This window comes from Phoca vitulina, unplaced genomic scaffold, assembly GCF_004348235.1.
Source record: "Phoca vitulina isolate PV1807 unplaced genomic scaffold, GSC_HSeal_1.0 scaffold29, whole genome shotgun sequence".
NCBI lineage: Eukaryota > Metazoa > Chordata > Mammalia > Carnivora > Phocidae > Phoca > Phoca vitulina.
Genome location: NW_022589732.1, coordinates 633,353 through 659,818, shown reverse-complemented (window position 1 = coordinate 659,818; position 26,466 = coordinate 633,353). Strand labels below are relative to the sequence as shown.

The following is a 26,466-nucleotide window of genomic DNA, read 5'->3' as shown; positions in this document are numbered from 1 at the left end:
AGAAAGAACTTACAAGAGAAAGGTGTCAAGTTTCATGCCATCACACACAACTATACAGAAGATCATTCTGGCATCATAAAGGCAAATATGCTAATTATTCCAAACTTCATCACTTGCTCTATACTAATCAGTGTCAATGTCTCTTTCTGAAGATGGCAAAACACATACATATGTACTTATATGTACATACTCACACACGTGTGCGTGTATGTATATATAATAATACTCATTTACCCAGCTTGAGAACCTATTCAAATTTTAAACAGAATGCTACATCCATTGCAGAATCACACATACTTATTTTAAAACCCACCATTACTTTCTCCTGGTTTTTCTTCTCCAAATGGTTCTTTTCATAACAGCATGAAGTAGCCCTTGCAGAGACAAGGTTCTGACATCTGAGTGTCCTTAACATTCACTTACTTTTGTGTCTAAGACAGACATGATCATTTCCTTGGCCTCCTTAACATCTTCTTTCTTTCCAGAAACCTTAATATGGGGATCTATAAGAAATCAAAAACAAAGGACTCATATGAAACCCCAAACTCTTTGTTTTAAAATTGACGTTACAATATAAGAAAAGAGATTCCATAAGAAATTCAATATTTGATTCATTCTAGGTGTGTTAACATTGTAATTAAAACAGGAATATGGAAAATCCCCAAGTTGTACATTTTTCTGTGTGGCCTTTTCCCTTCTGAAAGCTTGTTAAACCATTTAACTGCAAAATAAGATTATCATATAATTATATTTTAAACAAGTGAAGAATCTATAAATTCAATTTATTACTTACTACATTCTTGCTACATTCTAAGCCCTGATCTAAGGCTTTAAATGCATTAACTCATTTAATCTACCCCACAGCTTTGCAAGGTTGTTTCCAGAAGAAATTAAGGCACAGAGCAGTTTAGTAACTTGCCATAGAAAACCACTCAGAGGCTCATTCATTATAATCCAATGTCTTCCAACTCTGGATCCACACTTTCAAACCATGTGATAACCTAATTCAGAAGGTATCTTTACACGTCAAGATTAACAGAATAAAACATTATCTTCATCAGGAATATTTAATATTTATTCAGAATTAGTGTTAAATGACTAATATATGTATTACTACATATATTATTGATTACTGGCACAGAATGTTATAAAGGAAAACATTCATTCATTCAATCATTCACAGCAAGTATTTTCTGAACCTTACTATGTACCAGGGACTATTCTAGGGGCTGGAGTTTATATCAGTAAAGAAAAAGACCCTTGTCCACATGGAGCTTACAGTCTTGTACAGGGAGACAAAAATGAATCAAATAAACAAATTATCATTTAATGTACTAGAACATAACTTATGAAAAGGAGAACAAGACAAAAGGATGAAGAGTACCAGCTGTGGGAAGGGGGTCAAGGCATTAGGCCTCATTGAGAAAGTGAGGTCTGAGTAAAAGCTTAAAGGAGGTGAGGCAGTTCGTGAAGCTGGAATCCTCACAAGGAGGGAAATATCACAGCTAAAACTCCAGACAGGATGTGTCTCTTCAGGTCTCTCTTTTGTCAGGTTTCCAAGTCTCCCCTGCAACAGGGTGTTCTATTACCCCATGGGTCGGCCTGACAGAGACCAAGACCATTTGGGGTAAGCCAGAAGTTCTACACCATTAGCCTTGGTGATAAAGTGTTATCACTAAAGTGATAAATAACAGAGAGAGCATCATCATCACCATCACTAGTGATGTCAACCTTACTGACTGCCTACAACACACCACCTTCTCTGCTGAGTCCTTCCTACACTGAACTACACTTCAGATTAGCAACAGGGTCAGGAAATGTTTGCTGAGCATTTTTTACAATTAACAAGCAGTTCCAACTGAGTCCTTCCAAACCATCAATTCTCTAGAATAAGAAAAGAGAATTACCTGGTGGGAATTTTATCAAATTACACATACTTCCCTGACATTGTGACTTACCTATCCCCATGCAACAGTCCATTTGAAAATCAATGCCATGAAGACCATGTCATATTCATAAGGTAAAAATGAGCAACTAAATAGAGAGAGGAAGGAAGGGAGGAAAGAAGGGAAGGAGGGAGGGAGGGAGGAAACCCTGTCCTAAAGCTACAGGCTCTTAAGACCAGGACAGAGCAATCATGGTCAACAACAGTGCACCACCAAGCTTCAGAGTTCAGGAATGCATCTGGCCTCCTGAGGAGACATCCCAGCAAGCTGTGCTTAATTTGAGTCAGTGCTGTCACCTCCAGCCACCGCCCCCCCCCCCCCCGCCCTCTCTGCAGACTGTCTCCCGGGAGCTGCCCTTGGCCTTAGACTCTTCTCCTTACCCTGTTCTTTAATCCTTCCTCTGATGCTTGCCATGTCACAGGGACACTGTGAAGATGAAAGATCTTAAGACTGTTGTTTAAACCTTCTAAAATGTTTAAGTGTCAGGTTAATACCTGATGGGTGACGGGCCTAAAAGTAGGGTAAAACGGATGTCAAACAACCTCAAGTCAGTATGGCATCGTGTTCACATTGCTTACTCCTTAGTGCATCCTAACATGAACCTCTTCTCTAAGATTCTCACCAACTTTAACATACTTATGTAAACAAAGCATTTTCTTCAATAATTCTTATTATATCCATTATAACTCCTGTAGGCAATATTTACATTACGAGCTATCTACATTCAAAGTTTTGACCCCAGCTATCTTTGACTTCGGTTTCAATTACTGTCGGCTGATCCTGATGTTAATCTCCACTGAAAATGCTTACTACTGGGGGATTAGAACCTGGCACTTCTCAAAACATACCTGATCGCACTCAATTGTAGCACTTGCTAAAATACATGTTCCTGGTCTCCAGGATCCAGTAATTGGCATTTTGTTTGTTTCCCAAGTCATTTTTCAATCACGTATAGGACAGAATAGGTGAAACCACATAAAAAATATAATTGTAGTGTCTTATGTATCAGCCAAGTATATATAACATAAAATGGTTCTACAGGGGAAAAATGTATTTTCTTACAAAATAAATTAACAGTTAAGTATTGAGTGGTATGCTAATCTGAAAACCTATTACTTGTACAGGTTGGATAATCACATTAAAATTCCTATGCACCTGTAGAGGGACAGGAAGCCTCAGATCCAATTTATGAAAGAATTTGATTTTCTACCATCTCTGTATCAATAGAACAATAAAATAAAAAGCAAAAGCCTCAATGGAAAATACATTTTATTTCAAAGTGAGAGAGTGCCATCTAGTGACCTAAAAATATAAATTATCAATGGACCTAGAGATAACACAACACACAGTCACCAACATGTAACATCAAGAAAGTCTCCAGGACCCAAATCAGCACTTGTTTGGAAAACGGTTCTTTAAATAATCAAGTCTCATAAGTACAGAGAAAAACAATCACGACAATATTCTGGTTTAGATTGCTAATGTGGCCAATAATAGTGTCTTCCTCATTCCTTCCTTTGCCCTTGCTTAAAAGATACCTACAGGATGTGAGCCCTTATTCCAGGCTGAACTTAATGTGTTTATTTCAAACCCTGAAATTCAGTTCTTTATATTCAATGAATGTTATATTTCACAATTTAAATGTATCCGTGCAAGGGGCTGAGGCTTTACTTAGGATTGGCTATATTAATAAACATAATAGGGCCAGCTATGAAGGTGGCTGGAAGAAGACAGAGTAATAAGGAGTAAGTGTATAGTCTTCCTCTGCCTCAAAATAACTGCTTTGAGGGACAACTCCAATTTGGGCATGAAAGTTTTGAGATATTTGCTCTAAAAATAATATCCACTGCTTTATAATCAACCCTCAAGCTCTCTAAATACAAGGATTGTCTTAATTGGTTTTAAAACTTCACAGTGCCAGACAAGTAGTAGATACTCATTAAACAGTAGGTGAATGGGCTGAAGGTGCCCCTATTTTTGGAAATGGCTACAGAGAAGGAGGAGATGGAAATTCATGGGAAGAGCCTAAACTTCATATCTAAGGTGGATCATATGTCCTGCACTTCCCAGAACAGTTTTGACTTCAAATATTTTTAACTCAGTACCTCTATAAAAATACAGAGAACTCTCAGATGTCCATCCAGATTTTTGGTTTTTAGAGTCCTGCCCTATCAATCTGTTCACTCTCTGTAGTGTAATCCTATAGAAGAGAGGAATACCAGATGGTGATCCAACCTTCAATTAGTTATTAGGAAGCTGTATGGACATAGGTAAGAAATGGGTATTTTATATGTGTATACTGCAAAAGAGCTAAACCTTTAAGCAAAAAAGGTTTTTATGACTTCCATATGGAAATTCATAAGGAGTTGATAAGGCAACAATTGTTTTTATAAGAATACAGGCTAAAAACCATATTTTCAGTAAAGATATATATTTAAAAGAGTTGGTATGTTTATATGAACTTAAGTGAAGTTTAGTTATGGTTTTAAAAGATTATCTCTTGGTACTCTGGTTGTACTCTCTGGTTTCCCATCCTTGGAAACATTCCCATTCCTGGAACCATTAGTAAAAATTTTTATTGCCTTTTCCTTCTCTCCTCAACCTTAGACCTCCTTTCCATTTCATTCCTATCCCAGAGCTAAATCTATAGGAAAGACTTATGTCAGCCCTTTCATTGTATTTTTTATGCTATAGAAAGTAATGGGTTATTGACATATGATGAATTTAAGCCATCACTGTTTCACCAATGATCTGTTGACAGCTACTTTCCTATCTCCATGACTGAGTGCTGCTGCGAGAAGATTCAACACCAAAAAATCAAAGCAATGCTTTCATTCTCAGCAGGTTCTCTTGGAAAGAGAAAACAACAGAAAATCCCTTGTTTAACTAACCTGACTCCTCCCACCCACAACACCCAAAATAAAAGACATAATATTAGAGTTGCACTTTTGTTTAAGGGGAAAAGTTCCATATCATGGCCTGAAATCAAGATGGCTTTGGTACATTTTATGAATCTATATAAAACTGTCAAACTGGCCTCAAATCCATAAGAAGAGAGCAGTGGACAGAATTCACTTTCTTTTGGCTTGGAGCTCTCTTCACTTTTATTTCAAGTTCTTCCCAAAAAGTCCCTTGAAAACCATCTCAGAAGAAGGACATTGGCTGGGGCTGGGTCCATCAACACTGTTAGAAGTGGTCAGGGTTGACAGGCAGAGAGGCATCTCTAACTTCCTCTGAAATTCCCTACAACCACTGGGAATATATCCATAGCTAGCAAGTAGTTAGTTCCAAAGTAGTAATGGGCAATTTTTTTTTTTTTTTTAATAAGGAAGACTGGCTGTAGGGTAAGGATTTTATCAAACAGACAATATAAACCAAGTCTCAGAAAAAGCCCTGGACATCTCACGGGTACCGGCTGATTTGGATCATATAAGGAAATGCTATGGAAAGCCAGCAGATATCACACAGAATATATTAAAAATTTTAATGACTGACTCTGCAATAGATTCCTTTCACATCGTGGGGAAAATATATAGACTCCACAATTATGATAAGTTCTGAATCATAAGTAAGTCATAAACAAGATCTGTTACCTTGGAAAAGTCACTGCATCTCTGGAGTAGAGTTTCTTCAATGAGGGAGTTTGGTCAGAACATCATTATAGTTTCAAATAAATCTAAATGTCTTTGGTGTGAAGTAGTACTATAACATTCTTAAATAAAACTAACCTCATAAACAACTTTATTTTCCAAGTTATTTCATAATAAGTAGCTCACCTGAGACATCACAATCTAAATGTTTCCAAGAGCCTCAAACATTAGGCAGTAAACACAAATGTGTGAAATAGTGATCTGCCATGATCCACGACTGGCTTCAGAGACCACAGCTTGGGCTTTCCTCTTGTTTTGCACACTCTAGGAATGTGCAATTCTGCATCAATACAGATGAAATTCGGTATTCACCCCACTGGCATTTCCTGAATAATGTGCTTGTAGGCACCAAACAAATGCAGGGGAAGCCGCATATGGAGATGGGAGTCTCCTTCAAACCCTATCTGAACCATGGCATGGTTCCAAATTAGATACCACCCAATCCATGTACTGCTTCGATCACCGTTCCAGTAAGTCGGCAAGTCACTGCTGATCAACAAAGCTCATGGTCATGGGGCCATGGGCCATAGTTTTCCTGTGAAACACAAGTTTCCTTCTGACCTCTTGAGAAATAGACTTTCTTTTTTAAACAAAAATGTTATATATAAGTCAAGTAACATACCGAGATCACATTTTTAAATGAACATATATAATGTAGCAAGAGATAGAGAAAACCTGAACTGACTCATTAAATCTTACTGGAAATTATTTTAAAGAAATGAAACAGAATGACAGTAAGTCAATGCACTTTAAGTGATTTTATAGCCAGTAATATAGACTCCAGATTCTTTCAAGGAATGCTCTTTGATGACAAGAATTCTAATAAAATGAGTTAGAATAAGAAGGTAGAGAGTGTATTTAGAGGGGGCGGAGGAAGATGGCCGAGGAGTAGGAGACCTGGATTTCGTCTGGTCTCAGGAATTCAGCTGGATAGGGATCAAACCATTCTGAACACCTACAAACTCAACAGGAGATGGAAGAAAAGAATAGCAACAACTCTCTGAAAAGAAAAGCGACCACTTTCTCTGGAAGGTAGGACGTGCGGAGAAGTGAATCCGAGGCGATATTCGGGAGAATAGACGGCAGGGGAGGGGACCTCCGTTGGCCACTTCTGGCAAGTGATAGAGCCACGGAGCACAAAATCGGAACTTTTAGAAGTCGGCTCCGCTGAGGGACGGCACTCCAGTGGCTAAGCGGGGGATGGAACCCTCGTGGGACAGTGTGGTTTCAGGACCCTCAGGGTCACAGAAAGACCGGGGGTGCCTGAGTGTGCCAGAGCTCCCAGGTATCGGAGCGGGGAAGCCGGCTGCAGAGACGGAGCCGAGGAGTGGGCTCTCAGCTCGGGGTTGCCATAAACCGTGATCCGCGGCACAGTCGGGCCACTGCTCCTCCAGCAGGGACCCAACAAGCGGCAGAGCCGGGGAGACTCCCCTTCCTGCCCCGGGAGGAGCGGCGTGGGAGTGCACCGCAGGATCTGCTAGGTTTGGAGACTCCACACCGAGTGGGGTGCCAGAGATAGAAATGCTCGGTCACAGGCCGGGTGAGCATGGAGTGCGGCCGGAGACCAGGGAGACGGGAGTGACTGACTGCTTTTCTCTGGGGGCCGCACTGAGGAGCGGGGCCCCGAGTTCTCGGCTCCTCCGGGGCAGAGACTGGGAGGCTGCCATTTTCACTCTCGGCCTCCAAAGCTGTATGAAAGCTTACAGGGAACAAAAGCTACGGAGAGCAAACTCCAGCAGATTACATAGCCTGGACCCGGCAAGGGTGGGGCAATTTTGCCTCCGGCAAAGACATTTGGGAACCACGGCAGGAGGCCCTTCCCCAGATCAGTGAGAACAGCCAGCCAAGACCAAGTTTACCGATCAATGAGAACGGCAGAACTCCAGCGCTAGGGGAATAATGCACATAGAATCCATGGCTTTTTTACCATGATTCTTTAGTCTTTCAAAGTTAATTTCTTTTTCTGTCTTTTTTTTTTTAATTTTTCTTTTTTCCTTTTTCAACCAACATCTTATCAATCCCTTTTTAAAAAAAAATTTTTATTTTTCATTTTTAGAGTCATATTCTATCCCTTCATAGTAGTTACCCGTATTTTTGGCATATATATATAAGTTGTTCTCTCTTTAAATCTTGAGATAGTTTCTTCTAACAGATCAAAATATACCCTAAATCTCTAGTGTATGGCTTTGTTCTACTCTCCTGCCTGATCACATTCTCTCCCTTTTTTTTCCCTTTTTTTAAAAAATCCTCTTCTTTCTTTTTTCAAACAACTTCTTATCAATTCCTTTTATAAAATTTTTTATAATTTTCATCTTTACGTCATATTCCATCCCTTCATCATATCAACCCTTATTTTTGTACATATATAAGTTTTTTCTTTCTTTAAAATTTTGGGAGGCACTTTCTTCTAACAGACCAAAATACACCTAAAATCTAGTGTGTGGCACTGATCTATGCACCAGCCTGATCATATTTGATCATATTCTGTTTTTTTTGTTTTCTTTTGTTCTGTTTTTGTTTCTTTTTATCTTTCTCTTTTTCTTTTTTCTTTCTTTCCCTTTCTTTTCCCCCAGCTTCAGGGCTTTTCTGATTTGTTTAGAGTATATTTTTTGGGGACGTTGTTACCCTGTTAGCATTTTGTTCTCTCATAAATCTATTCTCCTCTGGACAAAATGACAAGATGGAAAAAATCACCTCAACAAAAAGAACAAGAGGTAGTAAAGACTGCCAGGGACCTACTCAATATGGACATTAGTACGATGTCAGATCTAGAGTTCAGAATCATCACTTTAAAGATACTAGCTGGGCTTGAAAAAAGCATGGAAGTTATTAGAGAAACCCTTTCTGGAGAAATAAAAGAACTAAAATCTAACCAAGTCAAAATCAAAAAGGCTATTAATGAGGTGCAATCAAAAATGGGGGCGCTAACTGCTAGGATAAATGAGGCAGAAGAGCGAATCAGTGATATAGAAGACCAAATGATGGAAAATAAAGAAGCTGAGAAAAAGAGAGATAAACAACTACTGGATCACGAGGGCAGAATTCAAGAGATAAGTGATACCATAAGAAGAAATATTAGAATAATTGTGATCCCAGAAGAAGAAGAAAGAGAGGGGCAGAGGGTATTTTGGAGCAAATTATAGCAGAGAACTTCCCTAATGTGGGGAAGGAAACAGGCATCAAAATCCAGGAGGCACAGAGAACCCCTCTCAAAATCAATAAAAATAGGTCAACACCCCGACATCTAATAGTAAAACTTACGAGTCTCAGAGACAAAGAGAAAATCCTGAAAGCAGCTCGGGACAAGAGATCTGTAACCTACAATGGTAGAAACATTAGATTGGCAACAGACCTATCCACAGAGACCTGGCAGGCCAGAAAGGACTGACATGATATATTCAGAGCACTAAATGAGAAAAATATGCAGCCAAGAATACTATATCCAGCTAGGCTGTCACTGAAAATAGGAGAGATAAAAAGCTTCCAGGACAAACAAAAACTAAAGGAATTTGCAAACACAAAACCAGCCCTACAAGAAATATTGAAAGGGGTCCTCTAAGCAAAGAGAGAGCCTAAAAGCAACATAGACCAGAAAGGAACACAGACAATATACAGTAACAGTCATCTTACAGGCAATACAATGGCACTAAATTCATAACTTTCAATAGTTACCCTGAATGTAAATGGGCTAAATGCCCCAATCAAAAGACACAGGCTATCAGATTGGATTAAAAAACAAGACCCATCAATATGCTGTCTGCAGGAGACTCATTTTAGACCCAAAGACACCCCCAGATTGAAAGTGAGGGGGTGGAAAACCATTTACCATGCTAGTGGACACCAAAAGAAAGCTGGGGTGGCAATCCTTATATCAGACAAATTAGATTTTAAACCAAAGACTGTAATAAGAGATGAGGAAGGACACTATATCCTACTTAAAGGGTCTATCCAACAAGAAGATCTAACAATTGTAAATATCTATGCCCCTAACATGGGAGCAGCCAATTATATAAGCCAATTAATAACAAAAGCAAAGAAACACATTGACAACAATACAATAATAGTGGGGGATTTTAACACCCCCCTCACTGAAATGGACAGATCATCTAAGCAAAAGATCAACAAGGAAATAAAGACTTTAAATGACACACTGGACCAAATGGACTTCGCAGACATATTCAGAACATTCCATCCCAAAGCAATAGAATACACATTCTTCTCTAGTGCCCATGGAACATTCTCCAGAACAGATCACATCCTAGGTCACAAATCAGGTCTCAACCAGTACCAAAAGATTGGACTTATTCCCTGCATATTTTCAGACCACAATGCTTTGAAACTAGAACTCAATCACAAGAGGAAAGTCGGAAAGAACTCAGATACATGGAGGCTAAAGAGCATCCTACTAAAGAATGAATGGGTCAACCAGGAAATTAAAGAAGAATTTAAAAAATTCATGGAAACCAATGAAAATGAAAACACAACTATTCAAAATCTTTGGGATACAGCAAAGGCAGTCCTAAGAGGAAAGTATATAGCAATACAAGCCTTTCTCAAGAAACAAGAAAGGTCTCAAGTACACAACCTAACCCTACACCTAAAGGAGCTGGAGAAAGAACAGCAAATAAAGCCTAAACCCAGCAGGAGAAGAGAAATAATAAAGATCAGAGCAGAAATCAATGAAATAGAAACCAAAAGAACAGTAGAACAGATCAACGAAACTAGGAGATGGTTCTTTGAAAGAATTAACAAGATTGATAAACCCCTGGTCAGACTTATCAAAAAGAAAAGAGAAATGACCCAAATCAACAAAATCATGAATGAAAGAGGAGAGATCACAACCAACACCAAGGAAATACAAACAATTATAAGAACATATTATGAGCAACTCTATGCCAGCAAATTAGATAACCTGGAAGAAATGGATGCATTCCTAGAGGTGTATCAACTACCAAAACTGAACCAGGAAGAAAGAGAAAACCTGAACAGACCTATAACCACTAAGGAAATTGAAGCAGTCATCAAAAATCTCCCAACAAACAAGACCCCAGGGCCAGATGGCTTCCCAGGGGAATTCTACCAAACATTTAAAGAAGAATTAATACCTATTCTTCTGAAACTGTTCCAAAAAATAGAAATGGGAGGAAAACTTCCGAACTCGTTTTATGAAGCCACCATTACCTTGATCCCAAAAGCAGACAAAGACCCCATCAGAAAGGAGAATTACGGACCAATATCCTTGATGAACATGGATGCAAAAATGCTCACCAAAATACTAGCCAATAGGATCCAACAGTACATTAAAAGGATTATTCACCACGACTAAGTGGGATTTATCCCTGGGCTGCAAGGTTGGTTCAACATCTGCAAATCAATCAAAGTGATACAATACATTAACAAAAGAAAGAACAAGAATCATATGATCCTCTCAATAGATGCAGAAAAAGCATTTGACAAAGTACAGCATCCTTTCTTGATCAAAACTCTTCAGAGTATAGGGATAGAGGGTACATACCTCAATATCATAAAAGCCATCTATGAAAAACCTACAGCGAGTATCATTCTCAATGGGGAAAAACTGAGAGCTTTCCCCCTAAGGTCAGGAACGGGGCAGGGATGTCCACTATCACCACTGCTATTCAACATAGTATTAGAAGTCCTAGCCACAGCAATCAGACAACAAAAAGAAATAAAAGGCATCCAAATCGGCAAAGAAGAAGTCCAACTCTCTCACTCTGCAGATGATATGATACTTTATGTGGAAAACCCAAAAGACTCCACCCCAAAACTGCTAGAACTCATACAGGAATTCAGTAAAGTGGCAGGATATAAAATCAATGCACAGAAATCAGTGGCATTCCTATACACCAACAACAAGACAGAAGAAAGAGAAATTAAGGAGTCGATCCCATTCACAATTGCACCCAAAACCATAACATACGTAGGAATAAATCTAACCAAAGAGGCAAAGGATCTGTACTCAGAAAACTATAAAATACTCATGAAAGAAATTGAGGAAGACACAAAGAAATGGAAAAACGTTCCATGCTCATAGATTGGAAGAACAAATATTGTGAAGATGTCAATGCTACCTAGAGCAATCTACACATTCAATGCAATCCCCATCAGAATACCATCCACTTTTTTCAAAGAAATGGAACAAATAATCCTAAAATTTGTATGGAACCAGAAAAGACCCCGAATAGCCAGAGGAATGTTGAAAAAGAAAAGCAAAGCTGGCGGCATCACAATTCCGGACTTCCAGCTCTATTACAAAGCTGTCATCATCAAGACAGTATGGTACTGGCATAAAAACAGACACATAGATCAATGGAACAGAATAGAGAGCCCAGAAATGGACCCTCAACTCTATGGTCAACTAATCTTCCACAAAGCAGGAAAGAATGTCCAATGGAGAAAAGACAGTCTCTTCAACAAATGGTGTTGGGAAAATTGGACAGCCACATACAGAAGAATGAAACTGGACCATTTCCTTACACCACACACAAAAATAGACTCCAAATGGTTGAAAGACCTCAATGTGAGACAGGAGTCCATCAAAATCCTAAAGGAGAACACAGGCAGCAACCTGTTTGACCTCGGCTGCAGCAACTTCTTCCTAGAAACATCGCCAAAGGCAAGGGAAGCAAGGGCAAAAATGAACTATTGGGACCTCATCAAGATTAAAAGCTTTTGCACAGCAAAAGAAACAGTCAACAAAACCAAAAGACAACCGACAGAATGAGAGAAGATATTTGCAAATGACATATCAGATAAAGGGTTAGTATCCAAAATCTATAAAGAACTCAGCAAACTCAACACCCAAAGAACAAAGAATCCAATCAAGATATGGGCAGAAGGCATGAACAGACATTTTTCCAAAGAAGACATCCAAATGGCCAACAGACACATGAAAAAGTGCTCAACATCACTCGGCATCAGGGAAATCCAAATCAAAACCTCAGTGAGATACCACCTCACACCAGTCAGAATGGCTAAAATTAATAAGTCAGGAAACGACAGATGTTGGCAGGGATGCAGAGAAAGGGGAACCCTCCTACACTGTTGGTGGGAATGCAAGCTGGTGCAGCCACTCTGGAAAACAGTATGGAGGTTCCTCAAAAAGTTGAAAATAGAGCTACCATACGATCCAGCAATTGCACTACTGGGTATTTACCCCAAAGATACAAATGTAGGGATCCAAAGGGGTACGTGCACCCCAATGTTTATAGCAGCAATGTCCACAATAGCCAAACTGTGGAAAGAGCCAAGATGTCCATCAACAGATGAATGGATAAAGAAGATGTGGTATACATATACAATGGAATATTATGGAGCCATCAAAAGGACTGCGATCTTGCCATTTGCAACGACGTGGATGGAACTGGAGGGTGTTATGCTGAGCGAAATAAGTCAATCAGAGAAAGACATGTATCATATGACCTCACTGATATGAGGAATTCTTAATCTCAGGAAACAAACTGAGGGTTGCTGGAGTGGGGGATGGGGTGGCTGGGTGATAGACACTGGGGAGGGTATGTGCTATGGTGAGCGCTGTGAATTGTGCAAGACTGTTGAATCACAGATCTGTACCTCTGAAACAAATAATGCAATATATGTTAAGAAAAAAAAAAAAAAGAAGATAGCAGGAGGGGAAGAATGAAGGGGAGGAAATTGGAGGGGGAGACAAACCATGAGAGACGATGGACTCTGAAAAACAAACTGAGGGTTCTAGAGGGGAGGGGGGTGGGAGGATGGGTTAGCCTGGTGATGGGTATTAAAGAGGGCACGTTCTGCATGGAGCACTGGGTGTTATGCACAAACAATGAATCATGGAACACTACATCAAAAACTAATGATGTAATGTATGGTGATTAACATAATAAAAAATTAAAATAAAAATAAAAAATAGTAATAATAAACAAAATTGAAAGCTAAAGAAAAAAGAGTATATTTGGAGAGTAGGTAGAAGAACCCAAGCTATAAATACTAAAGGCAAAATATGGTGAGCAGCTATAACACCTCAGATATTACAATTGGATCAAGAAAAAAACAAATCTACCTGTTGCAGGCATTCCCTAAACCAACTATGTTGCTTTAGAATAAGGCATAAAATAATGGTTACTTATCTTATTTTAAAACAGAAAAAAATCTGGGGCGCCTGGGTGGCTCAGATGGTTAAAACAGAAAAAAATCTGCTTCCTAATCAATTAGAAGAGAAGGGGAATGAGAACAGAAAGAAATGCAAAAGCAAATGTGCTTTATTTTATGTTAGTCACCATACATTACATCATTAGTTTTTGATGTAGTGATCCACGATTCATTGTTTTCGTATAACACCCAGTGCTTCATTCAGTACGTGCCCTCCTTAATACCCATCACCAGGCTAACCCACCCCCCACACCCCCCAAAACCCTCAGTTTGTTTCTCGGAGTCCATAGTCTCTCATGGCTCGTCTCCCCCTCCAATTCCCCCCCTTCATTTTCCCCTTCTTTCTCCTAATGTCCTCCATGCTATTCCTTATGTTCCACAAATAAGTGAAACCATATGATAATTGACTTTCTCTGCTTGACTTATTTCACTTAGCATAATCTCCTCCAGTCCCATCCATGTTGATATAAAAGTTGGGTGTTCATCCTTTCTGATGGCTGAGTAATATTCCATTGTGTATATGGACATCTTCTTATTTTTTTTTTAATTTTATTATGTTATGTTAGTCACCATACAATACATCATTAGTTTTTGATGTGGTGATCCACGATCCCTTGTTTTCTTATAACACCCAATGCTCCATGCAGTACATGCCCTCCTTAATACCCATCACCGGGCTAACCAATCCCCCCTCCCCGCTCCCCTCTAAAACCCTGTTTGTTTCTCAGAGTCCATAGTCTCTCATGGTTCATCTCTCCCTCCAATCCCCCCCCCATCTTTCCCTTCCTTCTCCTAATGTCCTCTATGCTATTCCTTATGTTCCACAAATAAGTAAAACCATATGATTAATTGACTTTCTCTGCTTGACTTATTTCACTTAGCATAATCTCCTCCAGTCCCATGCATGGTGATGTAAATGTTGGGTAGTCATCCTTTCTGATGGCTGAATAATATTGCATTGTATATATGGACCACATCTTCTTTATCCATTCATCTGTTGAAGGGCATCTCAGCTCTTTCCACAGTTTGGCTATTGCGGACACTGCTGCTCTGAACATTGGGGTGCATATGGCCCTTCTTTTCACTACATCTGTGTCTTTGGGGTAAATACCCAGGAGTGCAATTGCTGGGTCATAGGGTAGCTCTATTTTTAATTTTTTGAGGAACCTCCACACTGTTTTCCAAAGTGGCTGTACCAACTTGCATTCCCACCAACAGTGTAAGAGGGTTCCCCTTTCTCCACAACCTCTCCAACATTTGTTGTTTCTTGCCTTGTCAATTTTTGCCATTCTAACTGGTGTAAGTGTGTTTTAAAATAAAAAACCTATTTTTCATGAGAAAAAGATGTTTCCATTGGTACCCTTAATCAGTTTACACACCATGATGCCCCAGGATAACTTCCTATCAAAATTCCATTTGGCAGAATGAAACTTAATACTCAACAGCGGAAGTGTGTTCTTGACACGACAGTGGCATAAGTGACAGGAGCAAATCAAAAGATAGAAAGTATGACAAGTTCTTCAAGACGTTTTTCAGTTCAACTATTTGGCAATAATTGGAGATGAGGTGCCCTCGTCACTATGGTAATGAGCACTTTTAGGCAGGTTTTTGCTGAATGAAAGGGTGCATTCACATACCAAGATGGAGCCTATGGATACCCTTTATCACCTAGGAAGAAAAGAGCTACTACCCTTTGAAAATTCACAGCTAGCTAGAAGACACACAAGAACTTTTACTGATAGAATGCCAGTATCTCCAATATAATCAGCAATAAAAGCATTCAAAATATAGTGACAGTATGCTCTTCTAATTGTTCTGTGTTGTTTCAACTTTAGGAGGAAATAAGGCATGAGAGAGGGAAGGGGTAAATTGGGCACATGCCTCTTCTCTGTTAAGATCCCCACGTGCCATATCAAAGCTGTTTATGTAGTCAGAAATAAGTTATATGGACTCAGCAAAAACTAGAAATAATTTCAGAGAAGAATAATGAAATGCAAACAAAGTATAAAGCAAAATCAAGGCGTAACAGGTGAAATAATCAAGAACAGATGGATTTAAGAAGTGTGAGGATTAGAAAAGAGTAAACTACCTTATCTTCAAACTACCTTATCTTACGCATGTAAACTAAACTCCAAGCATAACTGCAGAGTTGCTGTTCAGACAGGAAGAGGGCAAGAAAAATCCAAAGCACAAGAGAAATCTAGCTCGGGAACATGGAGTGTGGAAAAAGAAAGCTAAAAACACAAAGCCTAACTCAATTAGTTTCTGAAGCCTTTTGGCATCCGAGCTTTATATTCCAGAGATAAGGAAAAGGATTCTGGCAAGGGGGAGGAAAGGAAACTTAAGTGCCAGGAGGAGATCTGGAATCGTCTGAATGATATGTATGTAACAATTCTGCAGAAAGCATCAGCAGTGTTAGGTTCCTGCCAAGGGAGGCACATAAATATGAGCCAGAGATGGACAGTTCTTGTCACAGTGGGAACAAAGCCCAAGACACAAGGCGTGACAAAAACAGTAATGCAAGGACCCAGGATGAGGAAGGAGAACCCAAACTGAACGGAAGAGGAGTCCCAGTCCCATACTCAGTGGTCCATCTGATGAAGGAGGGAGCGCAGCAGTGGGGACGGAGGTGTGTGCCAAGATAAAGCTTCCCCTGGAGACTGTACTGAGGTAACAGCAAGTTACGCAAGAATTTCGAGGAGCCGGAAGTGACTGATCGTCATTCCCTCTCCAAGGAATACCGATGTTCACAGCATACATGGAAGGTCCCAGTGGTATTGCCTGGGGTCTAAACCCAAAGGGCCGTTATCTGTGGCCAGGCAGACTGTTCCTTTTACAACAGCTGGGACTATTCGTGAAAAATCCTAACACAAAACTGTTGGCTGCCATTACCAAAAAGCAACCATGCATTTCAGGGTTCACACACTTCAGACAAAGAAAATACTGTAAATGAAGACCACATCATACAACATGCACAATCTGTTTGTTTTATTTTCAGCTAAGAGAAGAAATTTAGAAAAACCAGAAATTCTGTCTTCTGAAGATATTTGAGGCACAATTAAGGATGTATGTAAGAAACAGCAAAACTCTTAGGAATTTCGTTCTAAAAGTAACTTGCCAGCCTGGGACTGGCATAAAAATTCTCCACCTTTCTCATCTTTGTTGTAAGATCTAGTGAGAAAATTTCACATATTGCACCGAAGAGCAGTTAATTAAGGGTCTGTGTGACTCTGGGTATTAAAGACTATTTCAAGCTTGTTCATGATATCAGGAAAGTTAGTAATTTTCATGAAAACTGAAAGTACTTAATGTTAAGTAAATGAGCCTTCAATTATTGGGAAAATGTCTATCTGCCAATCCTTTCTTCTTATTCCCGCTTCCTACAGACTAGCTGAAAAGCCATTAATAATTGTTTTTTTATGCATCACACATAGTGAAGACAATTGTCATACCCCTGTCTTCCACTGTAACATTATTCTGTATGTTACTTGTTTCTTTCATACTTTTCTGAGAACTCTTTTGAGTAAGCTGGAACCAAGGGTCTTAATCTCTCAGTCCTTAGAGATTTAGATCTTCTGGGGCAAAAAAAAATGTAAATTAAATTATCAAATAACTTCAAAATGGTCCTTTATTTTTCTTAATAAAAATATCTACAGTTACCTTGAGGTCTAACAGCTTCTAAATCAGGATTTCCCAAACGTTTATCCAAAGATAATACTCCTCTGCCCCAGCCCATAGCAATCACCATTCTACTTTCTCCCTTTAAGATTCTAAGTACTAATCTAAGTAGAATCATGCAGTGTTTGTGAAATCGATCTTATTAAATAAATTGTTTTCTCTACAAAGAGCTCCTATAAATTAAAAGCAAAAAGCTCCTATAAATTAAAAAAAGGAAAATAAGCAAAAGGCATAGATAAATGATTTAATAGAAAAATGGTCAAGAAATATATAAACTTGAATAAAGTTCAACCTTACTAAATAATTTTTTATTTTTAAAATTGGGGGGAAAACTTTAAATTACAAGGCTAACAAGGATATCGTTAGGCAAACTAACATACTTTTGATGGAAATAAAAAATGGTTGCAAAATGCCTGGAGAGTAATGAGCTACTGGAAATATTTATAAAGAATCACAGTACCATCATTTTATGAATATAAAGGAAAACAACCACTAGTGATTACTTTTAAGTAATAAGGTCTCAGGTAATTTTTATTTTATTTTATGCTTCAAGCTCTTCTGTATTTTCTACCACGAAAAAGTACACCTTTGGGGCGCCTGGGTGGCTCAGTCGTTAGGCGTCTGCCTTCAGCTCAGGTCGTGATCCCAGGGTCCTGGGATCTATCCCCGCATTGGGCTCCCTGCTCAGCAGGAAGCCTGCTTCTCCCTCTCCCACTCCCCTTGCTTATGTTCCCTTCTCGCTATCTCTCTCTCTGTCAAATAAATAAATAAAATTAAAAAAAATGAAAAAGTACAGTTTTATAATGTGGAAAAAATACTCATACCTTAAAAGAAGATTATCTGTATCAGTAAAGTCCTGAGATCAAACCACATTCTTGTCAAAACTCCTTGTTTTCCAAGCACAGTGTTTTAAGAATTCCCTTAAAATTTTAGACCTTTAAAAATGTTAATGATAGGGCGCCTGGGTGGCTCAGTTGTTAAGCGTCTGCCTTTGGCTCAGGTCATGATCCCAGGGTCCTGAGATCGAGCCCCACATCGGGCTCCTGACTCGGCGGGGAGCCTGCTTCTCCCTCTCCTCTGCCTCTCCCCCCTGCTCATACTCTCTCTCTCTATCTCTGTGTCTCAAATGAATAAATAAAATCTTAAAAAAAAATGTTAATGATAATGACAAATGTTTTCTCAATTTGAAAAGTTCCTTCTTTCTCATCTACAGTTCTGTGACAGGCTTTTTGCCATGCAGTTTTTGAACTTTACCTCTCTTTACTTGTTGGGCCATTACCCTGAATATATTATCAATGTACTTGAGCTCTGGACACAGACTTCCCCAGTGAAAATGGAGTGGAACAGAGAATGACAGGGTTAACAGCAGTTGAAAGACATGGTTGGAACAGAGTCCAAATAGTCGGTGAAGACCATATATTTATGGCCACCACTAACTATACATGGAATTCTTTTAAAACATTTATGGCCACATCTCTTTCTTTCTTCAGCAACTGTTTCCAAAATAAATGGAAACAAGAACAATCTTGGTAATGGGAAGTCAGTGCTCTTTCTAGAAAGAATTCTCCAATGTCCCAACAAGCAAGGACATTTAGAAAAGCATTATTTACATATCATTCTCAGGGTGTGATTAAACCACAAGTAAATAAGTAAACACAAGTAAATAATAATAATATATAATAATATATAATAATAATATATATATTATATAATATATAATAATATTAATAATAATATATAATAATAATAAGTAAATACATGTAAATAATAACCTCAAAGGTAGTGCCCTCATAACAAACAGTTTCACCAGGATTTGTCTTCTCAGCAGGGAAGTCCAAGAGTTGAGATTGTACTTGGTTATGCTCCATGAGCCGCTGCCCCAGGGCCATTCCCCATGGTTGGCTCTGCCCTGCTTTATACCCAGGAAGCCAAACCAGCGTCTCAGGCAGCGGCTGTGCAGTTCCGTGAGCGCAACTCCACTGGGCACTCCCTCGCCACAGTCCCTTTCCATGGCGCTCCCAAATACTCTGTCCTCTTCTTGCCCCACAGCCTGTGGGGGATCACGGCTTCTGGCTCTTGCCAGTTTTTGTGCCTCATCTCCTGTTAATAACTATTTGCTTGTCCTTTCACTCTGTCCTTCATTCGAGTTTATTTAAATCTTCTGGAGTTAATTCTGCTTTCTGTCAAACCAAGACAGCTAACACATTTTCCACCAATTCCTTTTCTTCTCTTGATGAGAAAATGTACAGGGGGCTGGGGGTGGTGAAGCAGAGAAGCTCACATTCAACATTTGTGCTTGTCTTCTTTCTTTGTAAGGCACTAACTTTTACAGGTAGACGCCATGCCTTATATAGGTTAAGAATAAAATTCCTTAGGTCTCAGCAGGTATGTTTTTGAAAATATTGATTTCTTCTTGTTCCACACAAGTCAACTTCACAACTATAGTAGAGAACTCTGACACAGTTTTCTCTCCCTTCCTCCCCCCATTCATCTCTCTGTCCTTCTCCCTGATCCCAGAGGCTGTTATGCAAATGTATTTTTATCATACAGTCATGTTTATTCTGGTACATTACTGGAAGTATCTTGGCACCTTCAGATATTCCCTGATAAATGTGTTGTAATGTTTATAGGACCTTAGAGAAATATGTGTGGATTCAGCAGCATTTAAAAATTTCTTTAATATTTTCTTGGCTTCCATACAACTTTTTACCTCTAAAGGCATTTGTTTGTATGTTCCACCCCCAAAAAAACACTGTTTTAACTATATACATACATCTTTTTGTGCCAACTTCAAATCTTTGGAAGTGGGATTTCTGCAAACCACTAAATCATTCTAAAGTCAGAGTTTTTTACTTAAGCAGGGGAGGTCTATGGATCATCTTCGTGGGGCTGGTGAACCTGCCTCTAATTGCATTCAAAGACTGTGCACATATGCATGGTAAGTTTGTCTGAACGGATCTACAGATTCTCAAAAAGGCTGAAACAGCTGAGAAGCCTTCATCTCAGAAGGAATTTTAGACAGACATTAAGAGAGCATATTTTAAAATACTTTAAGGGATTCAATTTTGGTTTGGCATTACTGCAAGCTGATATTTGTCTTCTATCCAGAAATGTTCAACAATTATGTTTATGGGCATAATTTCAGTAGTTATATTTAAAACATGAAAGCTAACCAAAAAGATGACACCAAATTTGTGTTCATCATCACTTTCTTTCAGTTATTCTAAGAGACACAGGAGAAAGTAGTAACAGAAAGAATGGAAGGTCTGTGAGAGAAGCCACAATTGAATCAGGTCAACTCCTTAAAAAAATATCCTACATACTGTATTAGAGTAAAAATCCTAGAACTTACATCATTCTGCTACAGAAATAGATCTTTATTCAACAGATGATATAAAATCTTGTTTTGGAACATCCCCTACATATACCAAAGAACTTAAGAGCTGGAAGGGAACAAAGTTCTAGTCTTCCTTCCCTTCCTTCAACAAAGTTCATGGAGTGTTCACCAGAATAGGCCAGGCACATCCCACAAAGTCCAGTCACTGTGGTGAGGACACCCCAGTCAGAGCCATGTAGGTGACCACAGATTTTAAAACCTCCCTACTCCCAGCATGCCTTCCTCCAAATGTCATCTAGACTTGCTGCATTTTTAGTGACAGAAAGTGCTCCATTTCACAAAAAGCAAAAGTTAGTTGTTAACAGTAATTTCCAAAAACCATCTTTCTCATCATAAACCTTCCATGATTTCCCAACCTTATAGAATTAAAAGTTCAAATTGTTTGTTGTTTGTCTCAAAGCCCTCATGACCAGGATCGTACCCAGCTGTTCAGTTTTCACTTCCCTTCATTCCCTCCAGATAACCTGCACTACCACCAAATATAAACACTCCCCATTGCACCAAAATGTCTTATGGCTTCTTATCTCCATATCTCTGTGCCTGAAGCCATCTAACACTGCACTGTTCCCACTTTTGGCTCCATCCGTCCAATCCTCACCACCTTAAGGTCAACCCAAATATCACACTTCACCAGGTCCCTCCAGAGCAATGTAAATCTCTGTGGGCTTCTCTTATCACTGCCCAGTCCTCAGACAGAAGTCAAGTATGAGGTCAGTCCTCAGTCCCCTATCACATGCTACCCTACTGTCCACACACCTACCATTCTTAAGTCTGCAGCCTTCTTGATCTCATGGAAGCCACCATGTCCAGATTTTATATCTTTCACAGAACATACTATTTACTGTATCTTCAAATTAGGTAAGTGTCTGGATTTCCCTAGAGTAACCAATATCTGCTTCCTGATTTTTTAATGCATTCATCCCCTCCTCTTCCGTACTCAAGAGCCCACTCCGCCAGCACACCCACAACAGCTCTTCCGACCCTGGCCCAGCCAGCAGCCAGGCTCCTGATCATTGTGTCTTTGGACAATCACCCCTACTTTCCTCAGCTCCTCCTTCTATGAACTGACTTTAAGTGAAGCAACTTTAATTTTCTGAATCTTCAATCCCTGGCACAGGTTATGGAGTAATGTAAGTGTCCATACACACAGATAGTTGTGAGAGTTAAATAATAGTACATGGGATAACATAAGGGGCTTAGCACAGTATCCTTATAGTCAGTACTTATAGCTATTATTAATGAATGAAGGATTACCATTCTAGTTCTTTCCTAGACATATTCTTATCTGCTCTTACCTCTGATTTAGCAGAGTCCAACAGGTCTATATAACCTCTAGATCCCCCTGATAAAGCTGCCTTAGACAGCATCTGTGACAGCATCACAGATACTCACAGCTGGTGACAGTGACTGAACAAACCCCCAAAGCCTTCTCACATCAACTGGTGTTTAGCCCTGCATTTCCCCTCCCCAGATGGTCCCATCAAGGGCAAACAAATTCTCTTCTTTTTAACTATGGTTTTAGTATAAATTATATTAAAATGTCTCAGATTAGCTTTATTCTGTTAGTGCCCGTGTTTTTTGTTTTGTTTGTTTTTTAATGGGAAACTCCTACCAGACTGTTAGCATCATCCTCATAGAGGGACATATCATAAGTGAGAATATGCTAAACTGTTATTCCTGTTTTTTAGAGAAATTTTTATATGCAATTTGACATTTGATATGTTTATTTTCCCTCACTTTTAGTATTAGGAATGTTCAACATATCAGCATGGTAACTCCTTGATGAAGACAGATTTTCTCTGTAGCTCATGAGAGGAAAATATTTGAAAAGAGGAAAGCAAGAATAAAAATGGAATGTATTTACTTTTTCACTTTGCCATCACCTCAATGTTCCTCTCAAAAAAAAAAAAAGAAAAATATTAGATTAAAGCCACAATAAGAATTCTAAAATCTGAAAATCAAGACTAATTTAGCATAAATCTATAACATCTCTACAATATGTATTTTCACAGCACAGCATATCAATGATACTTACATATTAGAAACTACAGGAAAGGCATTTTAAGCAAGATTTCTAAAAAAATTAAACTAGGTCATATCTGCTTAATATTATAAAAGACTGCTCAGAAAATTTTAAGGAATTTTCACTTTGCGAATTTAATTTAAAACTTAAGAACTGATTTAGATAGCTTTGAATGAACAACTTGAAACTTGTAAACTTGATGTAAACAATGTAAACTTGAAACACTTTGTAGTCCAGCTTTCAAACATTTTTTTCAGAAGTTCACACAATTAGGTATGCAAGTCCCCAACCCCTGCTACTTAAACACCTCCTATTTTACTGCCCACGTTTAGGAATTGAGGCCCCAAATACTGACTATTTGGGGATCTTTATCTCCCTCGCTGTTAAGATATAAACAGGGTGTAGTTAGTGAAGTACAGGGTATGACGGGAGAACCTCAAACTAAATTGCCACCAACATTCACACAAATGTTTTCCAAAGAAAAGTAACAATTACTGAGTCCTCGAGTTCAGGGCTGATCATGTGAACACAGTCGGGCCAATAGCAGTTCAGAGAATACTAGTTAAAATCAAAGAATATACACACAGGACATGCTACTTATATTCGTAACGGTATAAAATCCTTCCCTAACGAGATATGGGTGTGAAAGGTGGGGCTGCTTTGAAAATGATATACTTTCATTGTTGAAAACATATCTAGTCCTCAGTTGATAATTCTGAGATGATCCAAATTTTACTATGATTTACATCACTAAAGAAATGAAAATGTGTATGCTAAGGCAGTGAAACATTTTCTTGCCCTCCCCCCACTTACTCTCCCCATTCCATTTTCAAGGGAACAATAAATCAAAACACTACACACATGGGGTCACTCTTCTACAGCATTATTCTGGCAAGCTCCCGCTTTCCCGCCAGGCAGTGCCCCTGCCATCGCCCTTGACTCCCACCCCACGGCGCTGTGTCCAAGACCAGGTTTGGCCTTATCTGGTTCACAGATTGATTTTTCTTGGAACATAATGCAGCATGAGCCACTTCTGCAACTACCAGACACTAAGCAATAATATAATTGGAGAGGTGTACCACTATCCTGCCAGAAATGATCGAGATTTTCAAATGAGCAGGAGGCAGCTTTGGGGGTGAGGCTGGAGGGGTGACTAAGAACTGAACTGAGTCAAATGGGAATATTTCTGTGCTGCATCCAATAACAGAATGCATACTCTAATGTTATTATAGACTGGAAAGATTTCATATGCTCTGTGGACTAACTTTATTGTGTGCCTGGAAAAGAGAGGGTATTTGGATTCACTGGCAGATTTCAGCAGATCTACCCTTCACTGTAACAACTGCTTTTGTTGATTAAATTTTAGTAAGACTTTTTCTCTTAACAGGGTCAGTTCTTAGTAGGGTGAGAGGAGAAATACAATTGGCATCAGCTTTTCTGACATGATTCTTAGTAAGTACAAAAGCACAGAAGTATCCTTCTAGAGCAGCAGAGAAAGTATTTTCCCCTTCTGGGTCCTTATCTTAGAATCCAAGATTTTAGTTGGAGAAAAGTCAAAATGCTTCATTTGTGCTCTGACCTATCTGAATTGTTGCTTAGATAGTTTTCACATTTTCGTTATTAATGGGATTCCCATGTCCTTGCTGGAGAACATGTTTTAGGATTCACATTGGCATTTATTATGAGCAACCTCATTAACATGAATGTCACTAATTCACAACATCAAAGTTTTGAGTTAGGCTGGGCTTTACCTTTTCTTTGGAAATGAAGAAAATGCTTGATAAGTAAATGAATGTAAATAAAAATGTCTGGACAAAAGAAGTGCTGTTCAAACTCCATCAGGTCCTTTAGAAGCCGAATTTGTACATTTTAAATCACACAGTACCTATAAAATCATAATAACTAATCATGAACTGGTCTCCCCAGGAACGTTAGGCCATAATTTGGTTATGTAATCCATGGGAGGGGAAACAAACTTTCTTTTAATAACAGCTTTTGCATTCAGATTCAGTGACACAGGTATCACTTGGATTATTTGAGATTAGTAATGACTGACTGCAATGTTTATTCTCATATAATCTGTTGGTTATTCCGAGTCAGACTGCTGAACTTGCCCAAGTTTAGTACTCCATTTTCATTTCCTCAGCATTCCTGAATTTCATCCCACTGATTTTATGCTTTTATCTCCATCAGGCAAGGATTAAAGAAAATTAAAGGCATAAAATTTAAAACCAAATCCTCTTCCCGTTTTAAGAGGAAAAAAGTGGGAAATGCCCAACCTGGAACAGAAAATGGAAATTACTGATCAATTTCAAGGCTGTGTGTTTCTCTCCTGGGAGCCAGGGGTGGGTTTTATGCTTACTCAGATTTTCTGCCCTTCTGCTGTATCAGCATATACACATATATCACCTTCTTCACTTTCTATATGCTTTTACAGCCTTAAGCATTTATTTCTTTCCCTTTTTAACCACAAGTGAATTCCAGATCCCTTCCAAGTTAATGGATCTCTTTGCCAATAAGGTGTCCAGAAAGGATACAGCATTCCACGTAGAGAATTTTCTCCATAGTCCTATAAACCAGATTTTTTCCACTTCTGCTGCTCAGTCTAAGGTGTCTGGGTATGTAAACCGAATTATGGATCCTTGATGGAATTGTGCTTCTGGCAATTTTCAGTAATTTCTAGCTCTTTATTGTTTGATCATTTGTCTAATTAAACTTTCAAAAGCCTAATGTAGGCAACTGGTTATTATCAGGTATGAGTCCTGGTTCTGCTGATGTGAACTCAGTTTCCTCACTCATAAGATGGTTTTGACAATACTATTTCATTGTAAGTTCTTAGTAAACATTAGTACGTATTACTGCATCTGTATCTTCCAGGGGCCCCAAAACAGCACTACACTTAGACTTTGAGTCTTCACTTGGTATTCCTTCCAGTCTCTTTTCCTGCTTTTCTTCCTCTGTTCTCAGGGTACCCCTTTGGCACTCTTGTATGTCATTTACCTGGATAATCCATCGGCTCATGTAGCTTTAACTACCATCCAATACTCTGATGTTTTCCAATTCCAGTTTCCCAACCTTGGCCTCTCTATAGTTCCAGCCACCCAGTGAACTTCTCATTATCCTCATACTCTTCAATTTCAACATGGCAGGCCCAAAATCTGTTACTGTCCTCTATCCTTTTGGCAGAAATAGGTCTCCACAGTTTAGACAGGAAGCATGTGATCTTGTCTTACTTTAATGCAAACACTGGCCTGTGCTCAGAACTAAAACCCTCCTGAATCTCTCCCATGTGAGTAATTCAACTTCAGCAGTACTGGCCAGGGAAGCACTATCCATTATTAGGAATCATCATGCTTTTTTTTTCTTTGAAAAATTCCAAAATTTACTGGGTTCACTTATATGTGAAAACATTTTCTTCCTCCATCTAACCCCAATTTAACTTGTCATTTGGGATGGTGTCTTGGGAAAAGCTCAAGGCTACACTCTCATAATTTTTAAATCACCTTTGAAAGTTCACCAACCCAAGCTATCAGCTACATTGGCTGATGCCTAAACAATATGAAAAAGAAAAGAAAAGAAAAGAAAAGAAAAGAAAAGAAAAGAAAAGAAAAGAAAAGAAAA

General features: G+C 38.9%; 1 protein-coding gene across 1 annotated transcript in view; it reads right to left on the bottom strand.

The window, feature by feature from the left end:
- BICC1 (BicC family RNA binding protein 1) overlaps positions 1 to 26,466 on the bottom strand; it is a 272,977-nt gene that overhangs the window by 46,471 nt on the left and 200,040 nt on the right. Inside the window, exon 4 of the mRNA XM_032423991.1 lies at positions 424 to 503. Within this exon, the coding sequence (XP_032279882.1) occupies positions 424 to 503 (80 nt within the window). The remainder of the gene's footprint in view (positions 1 to 423; positions 504 to 26,466) is intronic.